At 35.8% G+C, this 22,426-nt stretch overlaps 1 protein-coding gene across 1 annotated transcript in view; it reads left to right on the forward strand.

Annotated features, from left to right (window-relative positions):
* Positions 1-802: 802 nt before the first annotated feature.
* LOC150096961 (phosphoenolpyruvate carboxykinase, cytosolic [GTP]-like) overlaps positions 803-22,426 on the forward strand; it is a 203,958-nt gene continuing 182,334 nt past the window's right edge. Inside the window, exon 1 of the mRNA XM_090408517.1 lies at positions 803-1,247. Coding sequence (XP_090264643.1) covers positions 1,219-1,247 — 29 coding nt within the window. The 5' untranslated portion in view covers positions 803-1,218. The remainder of the gene's footprint in view (positions 1,248-22,426) is intronic.

Genomic DNA, 22,426 nt, shown 5'->3' on the forward strand with positions numbered 1-22,426 from the left:
CAGGATATTGTTACCAGTTATTGAAATTAATTGTCACACTGTAAAAGGCACTTAGCTACGAATTTGCCAAGGCGCTCAAGGCCTAACTACACTGCTGATATACAGTAAATAATTTTGACGTATTTCTCCCCTCCTTTGTGACACTGCAAATGGTTCAATTGACACAAAAAAAGAGCTAGGGAAAGCATATCTTCCCAAATGTTAAGATTCCAAATATACAAAGTTATTTCAATAAAATCTATCCTGCTAGAATGAATATTCTGGCTAATTAGGCACTTATGTGATATGTGTCTGTGTGAAAGAAAAACTCTGCTATTAAAAACTCACTTCTTTCATGATTGTGGTTATAGCTATGTATATTTATTTTTACTTTCATATTTTTCATATTTTGTCCTTGTTGAAATTTCATCAATTAGACTGAATACAGAGTAACTATTTTTTTTCTTTCCAAACTATTTTTTAAAATTACTGCATGATAAGTTTAAATTGACCAGTGTTTCTGCATTATTCCTCATCTTACTCTGTCACTGACCTCATTTTGTGGACATAAATAATAATCATATTTGTTTGCAGTCTGATTGACTTCACACTCGCCTCCATTAGTTTGGATAACGAAAAATCAGAATCTTACTAAGCGAGAATATCAGAAAGTAAAACAGCACATGAGAGGGAATTATATGTTCTATTTGAAATGATTTTAGCATATTTTTCCACAGCGATGACAGTTGCTATACCGTATATTATTTTCAAAATATCAGCTGATATATTCTTGGATGACGTCATGTTAGTAACTCCTTTAGGAGTTACCATGTTCAAGAAATGCGATATTCGTCCGCACTAAATTGAACTAGCATTTGACAATTTTTGTATAATTGTAATAATAGTATCTCACGCGAAGAAGTAAATAAATTGTTGTAATCTGTAGACATTAATTTTTTAGCAAAAACAACAAAAAAAAAATACAAATTTTGTATACGCTTCGTAGCACCAAATGGCTTTCATCATAGACAGCGATATAATACATATCTGAATGGTAACAGAGTGGTGTGCTGCATGTAATGGTTTAGCGACTTTAAGGTTATATGCCGTCGAGGATTGCTTTAGCTTGGTTGTACAGGCGGATTAGAATTTCCGAATTACACATGCTGATCATTTGTGTCATTGTTTCTAAAAATAATCTTATAGCATTTTAACTGAGTTTTAATCACATTTACCAATATGCCGTCTGTTTCTGTTTGGGTATCTCGGTAAGTATACGATTTTTTATAACTGAGTATGTTAAATAGATCTTTCATGCCCCATTTCTCCATATATTAAGAATCTCTCTCTATATATATTACGTGACTATTATTGTAGTTAAATTGCTCTTTAGGAATTGTGGTATTCGTATGGTTTATTCAGTACTATTAGTGTTGATTATTTAATTAATTATTGCTCGTGTTATTCTTACGATTCAATGGACAGATTGTTAAGATGCTCTCTACTGATTCTTATAGCTCATGAACAATCCGAGAGGATCACTTATGTCGTTTTGTTAAAGTCTATTTGGAAAAGTGGTCCCATTATTTTGAGAAAAAAGATTATTATCAATGAGGATTAAATACTCTGCACAAGATTTATATGTGTGTGCACGTATATATATATTTTTAATTATAAAATGTGTTTTGTTTATTTTTGGTTAGATATATTTGTTAGTGTAACCTTAACAAAAATTATGAAGGAATGTGATTAATCATTTAATTGTGCACATGTATATGAATCTCTTTATCCCTTCGTTAGTTCACGCATGATAACACGTTCAAACCTCTGCAGTTAAATGAACGAAGATCTCGAATTTTGTCTGTGATGAGATCTAGATTATATATGTCTGTATACTTTAATTTTTTTTAATTTTTTATTTTTATAACTAATCAATATATAATTTATATTTACATTTTGCGATTCGATAAAGATAAAATGATCCAGTTCCTGGCAAGATAGATCCGATCACAATTTCTGAACACAGTTATTTTTCCAAGTACTTAGTTTTTATTTTGTTATTATAAGAGGAATTAAAATGATATTTACATTTTTACATCGAAAACATTTTAGGTACAGTTTTCTTACATCGTTTTCATCGTTTTCTTTCAGGCTTGATAGTAGTATCTAGTTAGGTTTCTTAAACGATCTTATTTGTGTCTGTGTTAATATCATTATTTATATGGGCACTCCATGGGGTCAAATATATATATATATATATTCGATGATAATTTAATCATTACAAAACTGCATCCTCTACACTTTTTGGATTCTATTCAGAAACATGCAGTGAGAATATGCTGTAGTTCTCCCCCCTCCACTTTCAGATGTTTTATTAAAAATATTTCAGACATGTTTTTATCTCTTTTGTATGGCAACTTTATCAGTGCCACGTATGTATGATGTATCCCATTCTGGGTTTTTCTACAGAATTTCTGATAGTAACATCACTTTAAGATTTTTCTTGCCCATCTTATCATTATTCTCATATTTCTAAGTTCCATTTTTAATATTATTATAATATTATAAATATTATATTATAATGTTAAAATGTTATAATAAAAATAATAAAATAGGCATTTATTCATTTATAATAAAAGGGCATTTATTCAGGAACATAGTCACTTGGTATATTATTATATTTGATATATAGCATCTCCATGGAGCCCCAGGATTTTCATGGGAGGTCATTTCACTCATCAACACACATTGACAGATAGTGATAACCGTTTTAGATCTCATCTAGTCTAATATTAAGGTTCAGATAGCCTTCTGACTCCTTTTTGGACTTTAATTTAATTTTCAATTAAACTTTAATTTGTTGTTAATTGCACCCATTAAATGATATGAAGACGCTTATCTGTTCTTTTATTTTTGTTCCACAGTTAAACCAGCTTTTGTATATGTGTGCCTAAATTGTAAATTAATGGATTCTCTTATAAACCTGCCAACAGTCTCGCTCTTCTTGACAGAATAATAGTTCAGATTTAGTCCCCCCCCCTCCTAAACCACTAAGGCAGCTGCCATATGTGGCTATGTGATTATGAATCCTAAATAATTGCTTTATTTGACTTTTAGTTCTCTTCTATATCTGCAGAAGAAATCATAACATTACCAACCATGCCTTAAAAATGTATGCAGTTAAGCTATCCTTTCTGAGGCATGGTTGCAGAAGATTTGATTATTACCTATTGGTTGGAGAGTGTGCCACAGTGGGATTCTTACCTATGACCAAGGTAATAGGTGCAAATCCCAATGTGACATGAATGTTTGTGTTAGGTGAATTTCATCACTGGTGTTAGATCACCACACTTATTGGAAGCCTGCAGTAGCTTAAAAAAATGTACCCATGTGTAATCTCTAGAGGAGGTCTTCTGTATTATTATCTAATCATTAGCCTTCCCCATATATTTGATAGACTCGCAGCCTTTCATGAATGGAATGAATATTAAAAGCCCACTGCATTTTTTTTTTTAAATACTGAGCACATTAGTTCACTATGAATATATACATTGCCAGAGGTAGTGAGTGTTAAGCCAGAATGATTTCAAAGCAAGCTGGTATGATACTGATAAATACACTGATGTTGCTATTTAATAGAGAAAGTATGTCTAGAGATAATAATTACTACTTAAATTTATTTAGCTAATAAATTACTATACAGTCTCCTTAGCTCAGTTGATATAAACAAAGCCCTTTGGTTGGAAAGATCTGGGTCCAAATCCTGTCTAGGACATGAAGAACCTTTATTGGGCTTTTTAAAGGAAGATAAGTAAGCTGGCTTCATATGGGGTGATAGGGTTTTCCTTTCAGAAACTTGAGTTTCTCACCCCACAAACAGGCAAATGAGCCCCATGAACATGCATATCTATAGACATAAATAAAATACATTACCCTTCGAGGAATGTAGCCCAGGAATGGCAAGCTGGCTGCATTAAAAATTACCTAAAACCCCTAATCAGGAGGCACATCTTGGACAGATGAAAAATGAATGGAATAAATTATTACACCATATTTTGTCATTACTCCTAATCAGGAGACACATCTTGGACAGATGAAATGAATGGAATAAATTATTGCACCGGTATTTTGTTATTACTCCTAATCAGGAGGTGCATCTTGGACAGATGAGAAATGAATGGAATAAATTATTACACCAGTATTTTGTCTCTGTCACCAAGGCATGCATGTTCATGTGCACAAAGAAATACAACTAAGCACATTGCATACAGGCTTACTATCCTATTCTAATCGACAATACATATATGTCATCGTCATCATGCTTGTCAAGGATTTAGGCCTAGAGTGGCATGTTCCAGCCTTAGAATTCATCATTGAATCTCTTAAGAGGACATCCTGGTTTTCTTTTTCCTAATGATTTGTAATTTAAGGCTTGTTTTGGTAATATTTCTGTTTTCAATGTGTTCCATCCATTTATGTTTATATTTTTTAATTTTTTCTATTACTGATTCCTGGTTTAATTCTTTCAGAATTTCTTCATTTCTTTTATGATCAAATAGAGTATACTTTGCAGTTTTTCTCATAAACTTCATTTCAGCTGTTATTAATGTTTTTTTTTTTTTTTTTTTCTTTTTTTGTTGTTTTTGTTTTAATGTCCCCCCCCCCCCCCACACACACACGTATGAGAGGGCCCAAGACCTCTGACACGATAGTGCCATGTGTGGGTAAGTGGTTAGATGGAGGAGTGGAATTTGTTAATATGTGTTTTGAAACCTGAAGGCTATAGTCATTGGGGAAGACTGATCCAATTTAGAGAAAGTGGACATACAATCTCTATCCATTTATATCAAGTTTTTGTACGATATGAAGAACATGTACTTTTCCAATCAATTTGGTGTAGGTTGTTAAGAGCATGATCTGAGAGGCCTGCTTCATCAGAATTGTTAAATTTAATGTGTCGCTGGTGTTATTTTTTTTACAGATAGGCATTGTACGTCCAGTTTCCCTAAATTATATTTATAATGAATTCTGATCACTATTGATTTTGAATCCAGTGATTTGGATCCATGACATAGCTGTGATAATGAAATAGCCGCAGTGTAGGTAATGACAGTTTCTGTTTCTAACAGATGGATATTGGGGATTCTTCCTATTTGTCCAAAATACAAAAGTTTGTAGGAATGAGGGATACTGTAGATCCTAAGATGGGTTAGATGATGGAGAGGTTCGAGCAGAAAAAAGCAGCTAATTTTAGTCTGTGATAATGAAATAGCTGCAGTGTAGGTAATGACAGTTTCTGTTTCTAACAGATGGATATTGGGAATTCTTCCTATTTGTCCATAATACAAAAGTTTGTAGGAATGAGGGATACTGTAGATCCCAAGATGGGTTAGATGATGAGAGGTTTGAGCAAAAAACAGTTAATTTTAGGTATGATATAAAGGAGGACTATATGTCATACTTTTTCGAAACTTTTTTTCTGAGGTGTTCTGAATGTAGGAATTGGAAATGGATTTTTTGCGTTTGGAGTGGGAAGATTGTTATTTTGAATGTTTTGAAGGGAAATCCAATGGCTAAAAAAAATTGTCAAAAACGTGATTGATTTCTGTGTAGAGACCAGTATGATCTGAGCAAGTAGCTTGATTAGCTAAGGCTTTGATAACACAATATTGCTGGAAAGAGGTGGTGAGTTATCTTCCAAGGTGGGTAAATTTTCTATAGACAAAAAAAAAAAAAAAAAAAAAAGAGAAAAAAAAGAAAAGAAAAATGTTTGGTAGTCAGGTGACTGGTGTCAACAAAGGGTGTACTATTGTTTTCCTTTTCAGTGGTGGAATGGATCCTTGGGTGTTGGCTGTGAAAGTGTGGTAAAAATGTTTTCAACATATCCTAGCCTTGTACCAAATTAAAAACATGTCCACACAATGTAGCCATATTATCTCCTAAACACTGATCTCCTTGCCATTCTCAAATGGAGTGACAATGACCTGGTGAATTTTAGTGCCACCAAAAATGCAATCCTGTCTCATTTCTAGAAAGATAGACCATTCTGCTCTCTCCCTCACTTTTGTCAATATCCTTTTTGCCAACCAGGACTCTTCTACAGGCTTTCTCTCCTTGGGTTAATTCACATCTGGTCTATACTATACAAAGTCTATAGCTTTTTTTAGCCTCCAAAAAACTTGGTATTCTTTTCTGTTTCAATAGTACTTCTCCCCTGTTCAATGCCCAACCTTAAAATACCATTCTCACATTTAGAGTGGTGCACCTAAAACTTCCCTAAGAATGCTTGATTGTATACAGAAGTGAGCAGTGTGCTTAATTGATGACCATCCTCACTCTCCCTCTAGTCACTTTCCCATAGTGTTCTATTGTTGCATTATGTCTCTTCTACAGGCATACAATCATTTCGTGCTCATACAAACACAAGCAACTACTAGTCAACACTGATTTACATTTCAACTCCAAATTCATCGAATCAACTTCTCATCCTATGCCTTCATTTCTTATATCTCCTGATTATTTGGATCAATCTTCCACAGTGACTAGAGCCTTCAGGTTTTCAAAATGCACATAAACAAATTCCTCTTCTCCATCTAACTAATTACCCACACACGGCATTGTTGTGTCATAGGTCTTGTGACCTCTTGTGTGTGGGGTCATTTTTTGTGTTTTTTTGAGTGTTTGGTGGGGGAGGAGGAGGAAGAGTTTAGGGCTGCATTTTCAGCATGTTCCATGAAAATATTGGTTTGGTGAGGGATGGGGGGGGGGAAGCATAGTTTTGCTTTTAATCAGCTTGTAGCCTTTTCCTTGCCACATAAAATAGCCTGAGTTCGCTGTAAAACTGAACAAACCTGTTTTGTCTGGAGGGAGACTGTCAAAAATAACTCCACTATCTATAAGGATCAAGTCTGACAAGCAGGATTGGAGTGCACAGAATCCAAAACAAAAATAATCTACTGCCATTCCATACATCCAGGGTACTTCAGAAAAACTAAGTGGGCTGAATGTGTGCCAAACAAATTCTTGGGATTTTTGTGCTACTATTGTTGTATGAAGCGTGTGATATTTTGATTAACCATCCTAATCTTAACAGTAATGGTGGCTTAAAAATCCCAAGAATTTGGATGGCATGCATTCAGCCCACTTAGTTCTTCAAGTTTTCCAGCAAACTTCGACTTTATCACTCTGCCTCACAAAAACCAACCATATGGCTTCGCTACGTTGATGATGATGTGTTCGCTATTTGGCCACATGGCTCTGAAACACTTCTCTCCTTCTTAATACACTTAAACAACCAACACCCCAGAATCAAATTCACCCTGGAAAAAGAGGAAAAAAACAGCCTCCCTTTCCTAGACACACTAGTCACCTGCCAGCCTAATGGAACCTTGGTTTTCTCAGTTTACAGAAAACCCACCCATACAGGCAGATACATCCACCAACAATTCCCCCCCCCCTCACAACAATATGGAGTAGTGAAACACTATACAACAGGGCTAAACTAATCTGTTCAAATGACTTGGCCCTAAACACTGAACTAAATCACATCCTAAACACTTTCTCAGCCAATGGCTAGAAAAGTCCAAAAATTATTAAAACCTACAAACCACAGATCCCCCTCCACAACAAGGATTACTCTAAATCCATCACCATTCCCTACATCCGAGGCACCTTGGAAAAGATTACCAAAATCTTAAAAAAAGCATGACCTGACCTCCTGTTACAAACCTTATAGAAAATTGGCATCCCTTATCCACGCCACTAAAGACCAACCACTTCCCCTAGACCTACCTGGTGTATACCAGGTCCCTTGCAGTTGTAAACTGTCTTACTTTGGCCAAACAAGCTGGGCAGCGAATATCAGAATTTCTGAACACAAGGACTACATCCGGTTTCACAAGTACAGCCATTCTGGTCTTGCAGACCATGCTCTGGATACACGGCACAGAATACGGTGGAAGAAAGCTACAGTAATACACCATAGCAAATACAAATTCGAAAGACTATTTATGGAATCAGCCTCAGCCCTAAGAAATTCTCCAAACCTCAACAAATTTGGTTGTATGCGACTGCCCCAAATTTGGGAGGCTTACATCAGCAGACCTTCAGCCCAACGGCCAAGAACACCTACTTAGCCCGCTAGAGGGCACCATCAGGACTTTTAGGAGAACAATAGCTTCATCTCTTCATTCCCAGTTACTGTGTTTGTAGTGCCTACGTGCACGTGCCTTTTTTTGTAAGTTCCTTTAGAAGATGGCAACGTGATGTTGCCGAAATATCGGAAAATATTTATTAAGGTATAATTTAATTTATATCCTTAAGTACGTTGTTCATTTCCTTAAGTGTTTTAATAATTTATCACTCTAAGCAATTATTTCAGCTTTTATTGGCCACCATCCATACTGTTTTAATTTATATATATACCTATATGAGTAACTTTGTGTGACCATGTTGCTCTCTAGCTTAATTTATTTTTGTAACCAAGTAGATATTAATAATAGCAAGACTAGCATTGGTGTAAGTTTTTTTTTTTTTTTTTTTTTTTACCAGAGATCAGGCCAATAGTTTTAAGAGTTGACCAAATCAGTGTAACTTTAGTATACCATGTAGATTGTAGTGCATCTTCTTTCTTGGTATACTCCAGATGATGATCTTAATGTGAAGGTCAAAACATACAGTAATTATTTTGGTTTATATTAAATTGAATAATGAACAAAACTTTCCTTTTATGCAGGAGCAAATATGAATCAGAGATTATTTCTAGAATCTGCCACAGCATTTCAACATTCAAATCTGAACAAATTCAGCTGCATCGTTTTATCTGAAATATAGGACACTGATTTTTTATACCTTTTGGGAAGTTTATTACTGTATCCCTTATTGGTTGCTAGTTAGGACTGCAGGATCCTGTCTTTCATAGCCTATTCATCTGTCTTCTCTTCCTGCTAGTGTGTACCTATGTGCACATGCTTAGTTGTATTTCTTTTTGCCGAATAAAGTTATCTTGTTGACCAAATAAAATATTGCCATAGTAATTTTAATACATTTAGTTAGTAATATCTCTAGATCTGTATTTGTATTTTCAAAGCAAGGTTTGACATAAAGTTAGTGTTATTACCACAGACAGTAATAAACTGTTGTAAGCTTAAAAAGAGTGAAATATTGGAGGCAATAAGCTATTTTTTTACATATAAAATGTTATTAATTTCATTCATTCATACATATTAAATGTTATTCACCTCATAAAAAAAAATTGGGTTCTTTGATTAAGCACCTCCATAGCACATTCAATTACTTATTATTATTAAGTATCTCCATGGAGTCAGAAGACTCATTATGGGAGATCCATTATTCAAAAGTTGGAAATATGGTGGTATATTGGAAATATTGTGCCCTTTTCAGAAAGAACTAAGCTATGTTTTCATAGTGAAAAGAGGAATCTTCATATGGACTTATTCAGTTGAAGGTGAGTTAGCAGGGTTTTTTTTTTCCCTAGAAATTTGTGTTTTTTATCTGACATACAGGTAAATGAGCACTTAGAATGCACATTATTTACAGATGATATATACTTTTGGTAGTGAGCAGTCGATAGTGGTGGTGTGTGTTGATGGTAGTAGTGTCACGTAGTTGGAGGATTAAGCAAGGGAGACAGAGAGTTGTACTTTTAAATCTGTACTCTTGTACCAAATTGCAAAACTAAGCTTTATGTTGATATTATTATTATTACGTGACACCTCCAAGGAGTCCAAAGACTCATCGTCTCCACCACTCAATCCATCAACTACAGCGAACTGCATCATCTACACCAATGCCATCTATTGCCTACCACCACTAGTATTTTCACAGACAATCAAACATCCATGCCCACAGCGAAATTTGAACCTACATCCTTTTGACTGGAGAATGGATATGCTGAACACTCTGCCAACCAGGCCGGCAAAAAATAAAAGGAGGGCACTACTCTACAACTTTGTCTCCACCATCCAGCAACTAACTACAGCAAACTTCAACATCTACACCATTGTCATCTACTGCCCACCACTAGTATTTTCACAGACAATCACAAACATCCATGCCCACAATGGGATTTGAAAACCCACAGCCTTTTTGGCTGGAGAGCAGATATGCTAACTGCTCAGCCAACCAGGCCGACAAATTATTATTATTATGCGACACCTCCAAGGAGTCCAAAGGACTCTTCGAGGGAGGGAACCTGCTCTACAACTCTCCATCTCCACCACTCATTTCACCAACCACAGCGAATCGCAACATTATCTACACCAGGGGTCGCCAAACTTCTTTGACCGTCGACCCCTTCAAGAGTTTCTTGACTTTTTATCGACCCCCTCTATTTTACTATTACGTAATTATAATAGGATAAGCAAAAAAAAAAGATGCTTATGTGAGTTTTTAGATTGTTTATTTTATAGTTATAGTGTTTATTGTATGTATAATATAGTATATATTATTATATTGGCTTAACATCAAAGGGATACGTTTTTGTTTTTGACGTCCTTCTTAACATTACATATTTGATAGGAGGGATAAATAATATATAAAATATAATTTAGATAGCAAAATAACAATAATACAATCTTCCTTATATATATATGAAAATAAGACTTTTATTAACTTAGTATACAATTTACTAACGTTGTCAATGTGAAGGGTGTGCTTCGTGACTCTTGACAAGGTTAGCAATGTTGGGTTCAAAATTACCCGCACAATGATGTCTTATATTTTTCTATCGACCCCCCCTGAGCTTGAATCGACCCCTAACAATATTATATTGACCACTTTGGCGACCACTGATCTACACCAATGGCATCTACTTCCCACCACCACCACTAGTATTTTCACAGACAGCCACAAACATCCATGCCTATGGTGGGATTCGAACCCACAGCCTTTTTGGCTGGATACGCTAACCACCTGGCCAACCAGGCAGGCATGTTTATGTTATTCAACATAAAAGTGAAATTTGCAATTAAAGGACCCTTTAAGAAAGGGCAGCATATATTTACAGGTTGCTAACATAAGGCAGTTGCTTTGTTACTAAGTTATTTGACTATCCCAACATTACTAACATGTTTTGTCAGAAAAACTGAGTATTATCTGCTTAAGGATGAAATCATATCTGTATGAAAGAGATCTTAGCTATGCCTGTTGAAGCAGGGATACATCATCATACACTGGCTCCCTATATGAAAAGTCCTGGTTGCTTTATTTTAATTGCTTAATAAGTATCTTCATGGAGTCAGAAGACTCATCGCAAGAGATTTATTATTCACACACTAGCCATTTATTCAAAAATACCCATCGTACTTTCCTTAAACTCATTCACTGATGAAGCACTCACAACCACCTCTGGCAACCTATTCCACTGCCTCACCACCCTCCAAGCAAAAAATCTAATTCTAGCACCCTTACTATCTATGCTTATGCAATTTCCATCAGTGATGCCTTGTTCTATCCCTTCCTACCATGTACTGGAAAAAGTCTTCAGTCTCAGCCCTATCCTTTTAATAAATTATTATTACATGATACCTCCAAGGTGTTACATAATATGCTACTATAATGTCTCCTTTTTTTTCACCTATCAGCCAGTTTATGAAGTAAGCCCACAGATTGTCAATCTATTCTCATAAGGAGGATTCCATAGACCAATCTTTTGTCACTTGCCTCTGGATTCTCTGCGCCACTCCTTCAGAGAATCCAGATCTGTACACAGCAATTCAGATGTTTCCCTATATAAGGCCACAGTAACTTCTCTATCCCTGCTTGTTAGAGTGTTCTTTAACAACCATGTAATCTGATATACTGTTTTCACTACCCTTGCATTATACTCTCTAAACTTCAACTCCCTGTGTACAGTCACCACCCCCCAAGTCCCTGGCCTCAATTTCCTGCAGTTGAGTTCCATCAATATAGTACACAGCTTGTGATCTATTCTTCCCAAAGTGCATCACCTTACTCATGGCCACATTAAACTGACAGCCATTTACCTTTGCCAGTACTACTAGTTGATTTAAGTCTTCCTTCAGGATCTGTGCATCACCTTTATTTACCACTGCACTTCTCAGTTTAGCATTGTCAGCAAGCAAATGATGCAAGTAAAAGTAGTACAATAGTATAAAACTGAATAATCTCCATGAATTTTGCATCTCCTTCTCATGGATTGTCTTTGCCTTCCTAATCCAAAAACTTGCTCTGACTGAATAATTGATATTATCCTTACTGGAATGAAGATCTTCTCTCGCTTGCCCTTTCAACTCTCACTGTTTTCAACTCTCCAAAACCTCTCTCTCTTCAAGCCTTTGTTATACAATAAATGTGTCAAAGTAATGAATCAGTTAACTGATTACAGGAAAAATACTTAGAAGATGACCATGATCTAAGTGGATTAATGCAGTCATAAATACCCTGGAAAACTAAAATATGAGTCATGATAATATTTGAGTCATAACAAGTTCCAGGCTTAATTTGGAGGAAAATAGATTATTACAAATGTTCATAGGAGATTAGTACTAACTTGAACTTTTGTTGTGCTATCATAGTATTACATATATCTTTAGGGTATATATCGGGTATCAGCTAATGAGCAGAGCTCATTAGCATCAAATGGAAAGCATTGTCTGAAAATGTGGTGAGTGCAGAAACATATTTTACATTATAGGTTTTATGATTTTTTTGTATTTGTATGGTATTGATATCGGGAATTCCTCCCTTCCATAAGACTGAAGTTTATTGAGTGGCATCTTTACCAGATTCAACCCTATAACCTGGAAATGTCAAGAGGGGTCACATAAGCATCTCCAAATCTTTGCATAGCTTGTGTTTGAAGAGAGAGAGAGAGAGAGAGATATCTGTGTGAATCAAATGCTGCAGAAATCATATCAGCAACTCCTGATTATTTAGTGGACTTCCAGGTGATTATTGATATCTTGATTATTTTCAAAAGAAGCAAGATGATGGCAACAGGACATGTATTTGCTAGCAGGGTAACTTTTTTTTGGAAGTGCTGAACGAGTGCGAAATATTGTCGAGTTGAAACAGAATGGGGTGTTAATTCTGAAAAAAGTTTTGAGCATAGTTAGAGGAGATAAAATAAAAAAAATTCTATGTATTAATGCTGTTCATGATTTTTGCGATGTTTTTCCAGCAAAAGATCAGAGGAGACATGCAGTAAGCTGTCTGTCTATAGTTGGTATATTGGGAGTTGATTTACTTTTTTTTTTTCAGGACAAGCCATTCACAGCAGGCTTTTACAAACAGTTATGCCCATAGTGGGATTTGAACTGACAACCTGTTGGTTGGAGAGTGAGTATGTAATCCACTTGGCCAAAAAGGCAGGAGGTTGAGGAGAAAAAGAATGATGCCAAGAGGTTTATCTTTGGTGATATCATGATAGTACACTGAGAGAGAGAAAAAGTATGGAAGGGTAGAAGTTTTATGCAATAGCCTTTGTAAGGACTAGAAGCCATGGCTGTCATTCAAGGCATGTTTTGTGCACTTGAGTCTTTTACATTTGGATTTTTACTTGCTAATTTTTATCTTTTTTTGCAGCCCTTTTGAAATTATCTTAGTTGTTGGTGGATCACATTAGGATATGCAGGCCTTCCTTCCAGCAAAAATTATTTCAGTTAGAGCAGGCACTTGGATCAGGAGAGCAGAAACAACAATCAGACTATATCAAAGAGAAGTAGATATCGCAATAATCACATCATTGTAGTGGGAAAGGATATATGAGGTTGAGAATGGTTCAGAGAAGGGGCATTCTCTTGAAAAGCTCTTGGTTAAAATTATCACTTAAACATCTAAGGCTACTATGTTGTGTCTGTTAACTGGATTGGTTCTCCTACTGGTTTGTCTTTTATGGAATGAAAAATCCCACCACATCTGCATGGCTGACTGGTTGACACTTGCCTCAGTTAAAAGATCTTTATGAACAATACTCTTCTTAGTTTGGGTTTGAAACATGGTTTTTCTAACTAAAGAACAAATATTGCATTGTCCCTGGGACTGTGGAGATGCTCTGTAGAAAAGAAAACTGATGAGTTATGAAGAGGGAAAGCTGATTTTCATGTAATACTTGAAAGAACTGGTTAAGAAGAGACTGAGTATTAGGAGGATGGTGAAGGTCTGGCATTCTGGTAAGTAGATGGACAGTCTGTATTTGGTCACATCTTCTAGTTAGGTCTGAGCAGTTGGAAAAGAAAGCTGGTTTTAGTTATAAACATGAAAGATGACCACTGTTTGAGTAGTTGAACCAGTTTGCAGAAAAACCATGCCTCAGAGTTCATTAGAATTTGGAAAATAAAGATAAATGAGTGAATCAGAATAGCAGCAAGGAAATTTAAAGTCAGAGTAGATCATAAAGATAAGATTCTAGAATGATATAATTTCATGAGTGCTTAATTAAAAGTTATGTTGTTCAGATGGATGAAATGAACAGTGGTTTTTGTGTCTGCCAGTTAAGATTTGCTGTTTGTTAGAAATAGATATGGATGGATGGCTGAATGGTAGTGACATGGTTTATACTGATTTAGGCCATGAAGGTTGATAAAGTGGATGTTGAAGGTTTTTATATGAATATTGTTTGTTTTTTATTTTTGTTTTTCTACAAAAAACAATATCAAGTTTTTTTTTTCTTTTTTCCCACACTAACACTAATTGTGTTTATAAGTTATAAATGCTTTATAAACTAATTGTTTATAAAGCATGGCCTTGACAGTTCCTCTGAGACTCATTTCACTATTTGGGAAATGAGTCTCAGAGGAACTGAGATTCATTTCCCAAATAGTGAAATTTGGGAAATGAATAATTAAGTTAGCAGGATTATTATTCACTGGCTAATTGGAAAGCCTCCTGATGTGATGAGATTTTGGGTTCCTATAGTAATTTGGCATATCTCCAAAATATATCACCTGTACTGCATGTCAGAAGAGAAGGGGCAGATAGAAACTGGAGACCAAATGCAGAAACAACTATTCCAAGCCTCTCCCTCCAATAGATATACATGCATTAGTATAGCTATTGTGGCAAATGATTAAAAATAACTGATGCATTATCTAATGTTTAAAAACTTTCTAATGTAATCTCGTGGATTGTATTATGCTAGCAAGATTCTATTACTGTAAGCTAGTTTTCATGACTAAATTATTTTTTTATTCATTTCTTTTGTTGTATAACGTTGGCATGGAAACAAGTGTTTCCATGACAGTCTTCATGTTAAATGGAAACTACTGTTTCTATGAATATTCATGCTGTTAAATGTGTATATTAACAATATACAGTAAACCCTCGATTTAACGGACTAATAGGGGTTAAATCGAAAGTGCGTTCAATCGCGAATTTTTTTAAATAAAAATGTCTGTAACATTATACTGCAATGTTATCAACATTAGCACTGTAATAACAAAAAAATTGTTTTACACACACCTTTTAGATAAGTTTCTCAACATCGAACAACAGGGTGTTCGATGTTCAGATGCTTGGTTTAAGTAATTCTGCTTTGAAAAAACTATCAAGTTTTTTTGTTTTTTTTTTCTGAACTTTTGAATTCTGCTGTTTTTTTTTTATTTTTTTAATTAACTCCATAAAATTACGAAAATGTGTGTAATAAAGCTACCACAGAAAGTCACACCACGCGACAAAAGAACCAATTACAGTGCAATTGGTGTGATCACGTTTTAATCATTCGCCGAACATGTTTTATGAGCGGTGACTCATTTATGTCGGCTAAATTACTACAGTGTTTTTCCAACATATGATGGCCTATTCGCCAAAAAGAAAGAACAGGAAATTAATAACAAAAAATAACCTGTTAATTTAATTATAAGCAAATCTTGGTTAAAAGCATTTTAAAATCAACAGGGTGTTAATTTTCACATGTAACATACGGACAAGAAATTTTGTCCTTAAATCCGAAGTCCGTTAAATCGAGGGTTTACTGTACACAGTTTTTTAAGATGTCATTACGAAATTAGTCGTACTGAAGGCATGGTACTTTCAGGGGAGGAACCGAAAAATCGGGGTTACGCTCTTTGCGAATTAAGATATTTAAATAAGCATTGGTCACAGTAGAAAATGCAACAGAACGATTAATTTGCTGTAAGGAGATCTGCAAAGAATTGTGCAATCAGCCGTTCATAAACATTTTTTTTTTCTTTGCGAAGGTAAGACATTGATTGGCAGCAAAGCCGTCAACTTCGGACAAATAACTTTTTAATCAAATGTAATAAATAATAATTTCACATATCTTTTCCTGTTTATTATTTTTATAATCCTATCTTATCAGTGGTCATAACAGGCGCTTAAGCGCCCACGACCTTTCCAAGTATTCTTGGACTTCGCAACCGCAATTCGAGGATAAGGTGGTTAGCCCCATGCGTCCTGGTGTGTTCTATGTCTGTAGATACGCGTGTTTCACAGAGCGGTTTGCCTGTTCTAGGGGACGAAAAAATCCCTACCTCCGTATGAAACCGGCTAACTCACCTTTCGTCGAAAGTTCCTCACGTCACTTACGGGAATCGAACCCAGATCTTTCCGACCAAAGGGCTTCGTCTATATACCGATTGAGCTACGGAGGCTCTGATTATTTCATAATACATCAGAAATAATTAATAGCATGTAATTTCCTACAGAAAAAGTGAATTTAGGCAAATATCGGTTACGTATTATCCTCTGTTTATTAATACTGTTGGAAAAATAAATTTAAGATGGTATTTGTTCTCAACATTTTGTAGTTAATACCAGAAATAGTGCTATGGACAATATAAACTACAATGGGGGGGGGGGGATACAAAATAAAAATTATATGTCATAGTGCGTAAAACAGTTTTTACTACGTCTTCCCCCACTGTGGCATATACGGAAAAAATAGTGCTATTAAAACACGGTAATTTTTGGAGTACATTTATCGAGCGATAACCGTATTATGCAGCATTTAGTTTTGAAGCAGACATTTCAAGTAAATTAAAAGTTGAATTAAGTTGAATTCAAGTAAATTAAAAAATAGAGAGCTGTGTAGCTCAGTAGAAGTGGCGTTTGTATTCTACGGTGCTTGACTGCACGAAGAAAGGATTTGGTGGTTCAAATCTAGTCGCTGACCAGAGAGAAATTTCTCTAAGCCTTTTTTCGACCGGTCCCCGAGTTAGTCGACCTCTGGTACGGGCTAGCGAGTTTTTTCTTCCGGAAACTCGGGTTTATCGTCCCGTAAACTCAAGAAAATCGACCATCGAACCCATACTATTTTCAGACATTAAAAATATTGTGTTAGGGTTAGGGACCACGAGATGGCGGTACTAGCTTGCCGCTTTCTTCACTGCGTACCGATGAATCAGTAATAGCCTTGGGCCAGCTATCTCTCTGATTGCTACAGTGGAGATTGAACTGCCCACTCAGTCTCCAAACGCTAGATAGGGTAAAACGGCGTCGCCTACTCCCTATACGGGAACAAATAGGCGTTAGCTGATTTTTTTTTTATTAAAAGTTGAATGAACTTGGTTAGCCCTATGCCTCCCGGTGTAAAACGTGAGGTTCATGATTTACGACCAAGCAATCAGCATAATGAGCTTAGTATTCATATTGCCAAGAGTTTGTATCTTTCATGTTCTTATTGCTCTTATTTGTTAACGGTTCCCTGATCATATATATATACTAGGGGCTCCTCTCCCTGGCGCCTACGGCGCCCAACCCCCTCCCCCCGTGTTCCGGACTGGTAGGCCAGTTCTCCTTGAATTCTGATGACTGGAATTTTGAAGACTAGACACTCAGGGTAGCCCCTGAGTGTCGAGTATTCAAAAGAGGTGACCTCCGTCCCCTGGCTCCCAATCCCCTGAGTTCCAGACTGGTAGGCCGGTTCTCCTTGAATTCTGAAAACTCGAAAGGGGGATTCCAACCCCACGAGTTCGGGACTGGTAGGCCGGTTCTCCTTGAATTCTGATGACTCGAATTTTGAAGACTCGAAACTCAGGGTAGCCCCAAAGTTTCAAAACGATTCAAATAACTTGACAAAAAACGTTACATAAAAAGGCTTATCATTTTATATATATATATATATATATATATATATATATATATATATATATATATATGATGACTACTACTATTAACTCGGAGTTCAGATATGTTCATTTTAATACAAACTGACTAAAAGTCCGAGAATTATAACAAATTGAGATTTATTTGAAAACGCAGCATGTTTCGTCAGGATTGACTTCATCAGGCTTTAAGGAGATTGCGTGGTTCCACACACGCACAAGTGTACAACAATAGAACTTGAACATGGACTATAACTCTAAAGCTATAATATTCGACTGTAAATTACAGTTATTATGAACTTGAGCTATAGTCCATGTTCAAGTTCTATTGTTGTATGGCTCAAATGTTTTTTCAGTGTCTTTTTTTGATAGCTTTTTTTTGTGTGTTCTTAACGCCTGATGAAGTCAATCCTGACCAAAACATGTTGCGTTTTCAAATAAATCTCAATTTGTTATAATTCTCTGATTTTTAGTCAGTTTATATTAAAATGAATATATATATATACAGGGTGTTCGGGATAAATTTGACATATTTATAATTAATTATATTTTTCCGTAAGTTACATGTATTAACACACACTTCTCTTCATTTAAAAGTTTGGACCCTTCTTCATTCATATACAAGATGTCAGAAAGGATGGATAGCTGGAACCCACCTGAATCATGGAAGAGAATAACTTGTATCATGATGATTCGTGCCCGCCATCAAAATAAGGATATTACGACTGCTGCCCAATGCTCCCTGAATACAGTAAAAACAATCAGGCATGAACTAGAGACTTGCAATGGTGACTACGAGGATGTAGCAAGAAGAAAGATCCCTAGCAGACGATCTGATTGCGTTCGTACAGCAGAATTCCTCGCAAATCTGCAGGAACAGGTGTTGAAGAACCCTGGCATTGGAATTCGGGCTTTGTTCGTGGAGTTGCTAACTGTAGTCAAGCCCTGGATAACAAGGGTAGGCAATGGTAGGCCGTATGTATGGCAGCAGGATTCGGCCCCTTGCCACACCTCTGGGAAAAGTCAAAAATGGTTGTCTGAAAATTTCTACGACTTCACCAGTCCAAATGTTTGGCCTCCAAACTCCCCAGACCTTAACCCCATGGATTATTTTGTATGGGGCGCAGTTGAAAAAGACACCAATCGCACTTCCAGTAATACAAAAGCCCAGTTAATGGATAAAATTAAAACAGTTTTTGCGGCCCTTCCCAGGGAGACTGTAGCATCAGCTTGTTCGAGGTTCCGAAGCAGAATTGAAGCTGTGATCGATGCTAATGGTGGTTATTTTGAGTAAATCTTGTTGATAGTATTGTAATTAACTCTGCCTGTAATGTTTTTTTGTCAATTCATTAAATTTAATAGATACAAAGAAGATTTTCTTTTTCCTTACGAAACTGTCAAATTTATCCCGAACACCCTGTATATATATATATATATATATATATATATATATATATATATATTTATTATTTTTTTATTATTTTTTTTTAACTTGTTAGCTTTCTTCAGTGGCCAGGTAATATAGTACAGTAGGACATGGCGTGAGTTCATGATTTCTGTGTAGCACTAAAAATTCTCGTGCTAATTCCGCAGAACAGCAATATTTAAATAAATGTAAATACATTGATGTATGAAATTCACATCAGTTTATTAAAAACAGACAGGAAATTGCATTTTCCACTTCGAAAATATTTTTCCCCATTTGATATTTAGCTGTTCAGAATATAACGTCGCTATTTAGAACCGTGTATAATTTGGGAGGACTTCCATCGAAATGTTCTGAGTTCCACACCGACACAGTCTATGGATCACAGGAACTGAAAGAACATTTAGAATTTTATCTTTTAATAAAGGTGTCTTTCGATAAGAGCTAACTCCTGTTGAGGCTAAATTTATTTTTAGCAGCTTCTGACTAAAAGTGATATTAACAAAATTTGTGTTAATTTCAGTTAAACACGATATAATAATTCAGAAACCAGCTACAATCTTTTATAAAGTAACAAAATCGAATATAATACAACTGTTATTATGTATTTCCATTTTACTTGCTACGTGATAAGTACTGATGTCATTTTCAAATTGCCTGGAGATGTGGATCGTATTATACCGATCCAATACCCTTTGTTAAACTAATTTTATAGGTTTAGTAACAACAAATGCAATTATTTGCATTTATGACTAATTCTACATATTAGATAAAATTTTATAGATGCGAGTACATTTTGCTAGAGGCTGCTAAAATTCAGTTTTACCAGGCATGGAGATTCCAGACGAAATTGAAATTCATTCTTTGTATTAGAATTTTTCGCGTTCTACTCTTTTGCTAAACAGCTACTTATCCGTACAGAAATTCAGAACCTCTCTCTTACTTCAAAAAATGGAGATGAGATAAGATGTAGGTAAAATCTGACTGATCCATCTTTCACTTTTGGGAAGGATCCCCTAAGGAGCTGTAATTTGGTCCAGAAGAGAGGAGTTAAGTATAATACCCAAAATCTTTACTTTGGGTATTATGCTTATTTTTTTCAAACCGATGACTGAAAACTGTGCCGCCACTGCAGTATTCCTATTCTCACTCTGATCATATCGTCACCTACTTTTAGCTACTTTTCAGGATAGCAAAAAACAATTTCATTCTTGAATTAAAAGTCAACTCCAAGTTTTGGAATTTACTGCACCCCTTTTAACTCATTGAGATAAATTTTGACCATCAGTTATACATAATAGATAAATGTTTTTTTTTTTTTTTTTTTTTTAATGTCAAAAATGCGTTCCTCCTCTCCCCCATGCATTCGCTAGTTTAGCATAGTAGCGACGATATACTCTGATTAGAACAGTGGTCGATATAACATTGTTAGGGGTCGATAGAAAAATATAAGACATCATTGTACGGGTAATATTTAATTCGGTTAACTTGGATTACCTCCATCCTTAATGACAACGCAATTAAGAGTGAATCGTGGGAACAGTGACATGAATAGGACCTGTAAGATGGAGCAAGGTCATGAAAATAGTTACTGAGGTCAATCAAGTAGGCCAAAATGACGTATTTACCAATAAACGGATGTTGGTGGTACCTGCCCGGCCAGCGCGAGAATATTGCAACACGTGCGCGGTTCTTATTTACTTACACGTATTCGATCCCAGTCTCATTTTTGCGCATCGTCATACAAGTGAGCGTTAATGTTCTAAAATTCATCAACATACATATTATAATTCAATTGTTATTCATGCACGAACTAAACTTCTCTATGTTGAAAAGTTGAGCAGCACTGGTAGTAATACCAGTAGTTTATTAACCCCTTAATATACAAAGACGTCTGTGACACGTCTTTTGTTTATTGCACCAAAATTGATTTTGAATTTTGGTTTCACATATAAATACAACCGAATATAGACGCTAGACAATCTTCTGCCTATTTCCTTTCAGCCGAGAAATGTTGCCAACGGCGTGTATCGGCTATTTCGTTTGCGTTTGCACAAATTCATCATTATTTTTCAAATAATGATGAATTTGATCCAGAATCACCCTCGCCCAAAAAAATGGCAGAAAAACGACCGCTTTCTGATTTTTAATTGGTACGTTAAGGGGTTAATATCACTAGTAATACCAGTGATATTACTAGTAATAGTAATATAATAACATATACTATGTTATACATGCAATAAACACTGTAACTATAAAATAAACAATCTAAAAACTCGCATAAGCGTCTTTTTTTGCTTGTCCTATTATAATTACTTAATAGTAAAATAGAGGGGGTCGATAAAAAGTCAAGAAACTCTTGAAGGGGTTGACGGTCAAAGACGTTTGGCGACCCCTGGATTAGAAGGAATCAACGGACACCATATTGTGAAGTAAAACAGCCATGGCAGCCACCTTAATAAGATGGAGGACCTCCTTTCGCTGCGATCACTGCAGCAGATCTATGAGTTATACTTTCCACAAGCGTACAATAGTAATGTACGCTTCTAGAAATGAGATCCTGGATTGTTGTGGAGCAGACGTCCCTTGACCTCACCTGACACTCCAGTTCATCTCACAGATGTTCAGTAGGTTTGAGATCAGGGTTCTGTGGAGGTCAGTCAAGTATGGTGACGTTCATGTCCAAAAAGCACGCAGTTACAGCAGCATCAGCCTTATGACACGGTTCATTGTCATGCTGAAAGAGGCAATGGTCAGTTCTGTAGAAACGCCATAAAGTAGGAAGCATTACATTGTCAAAAGTGTTCAGATACTTCTCGGAGTTCAATGTTCGTGGCACCGCAAACAGAAACCTGAGGCCAAAACAGGACGATACCATTACCCTGCCACCTCTGAATTTCATGGTTGGTGTGACGCGCTCTGGTAAGATGTTCACAAGGCATCCACCACACACTTCAATTTTTCTTGGTGGAAGCAG

This window comes from Typopeltis vanoorti, chromosome 18, assembly GCF_054136105.1.
Source record: "Typopeltis vanoorti isolate ZY-2024b chromosome 18, IOZ_Tvanoo_1.0, whole genome shotgun sequence".
Classification (NCBI taxonomy): Eukaryota; Metazoa; Arthropoda; class Arachnida; order Uropygi; family Thelyphonidae; genus Typopeltis; species Typopeltis vanoorti.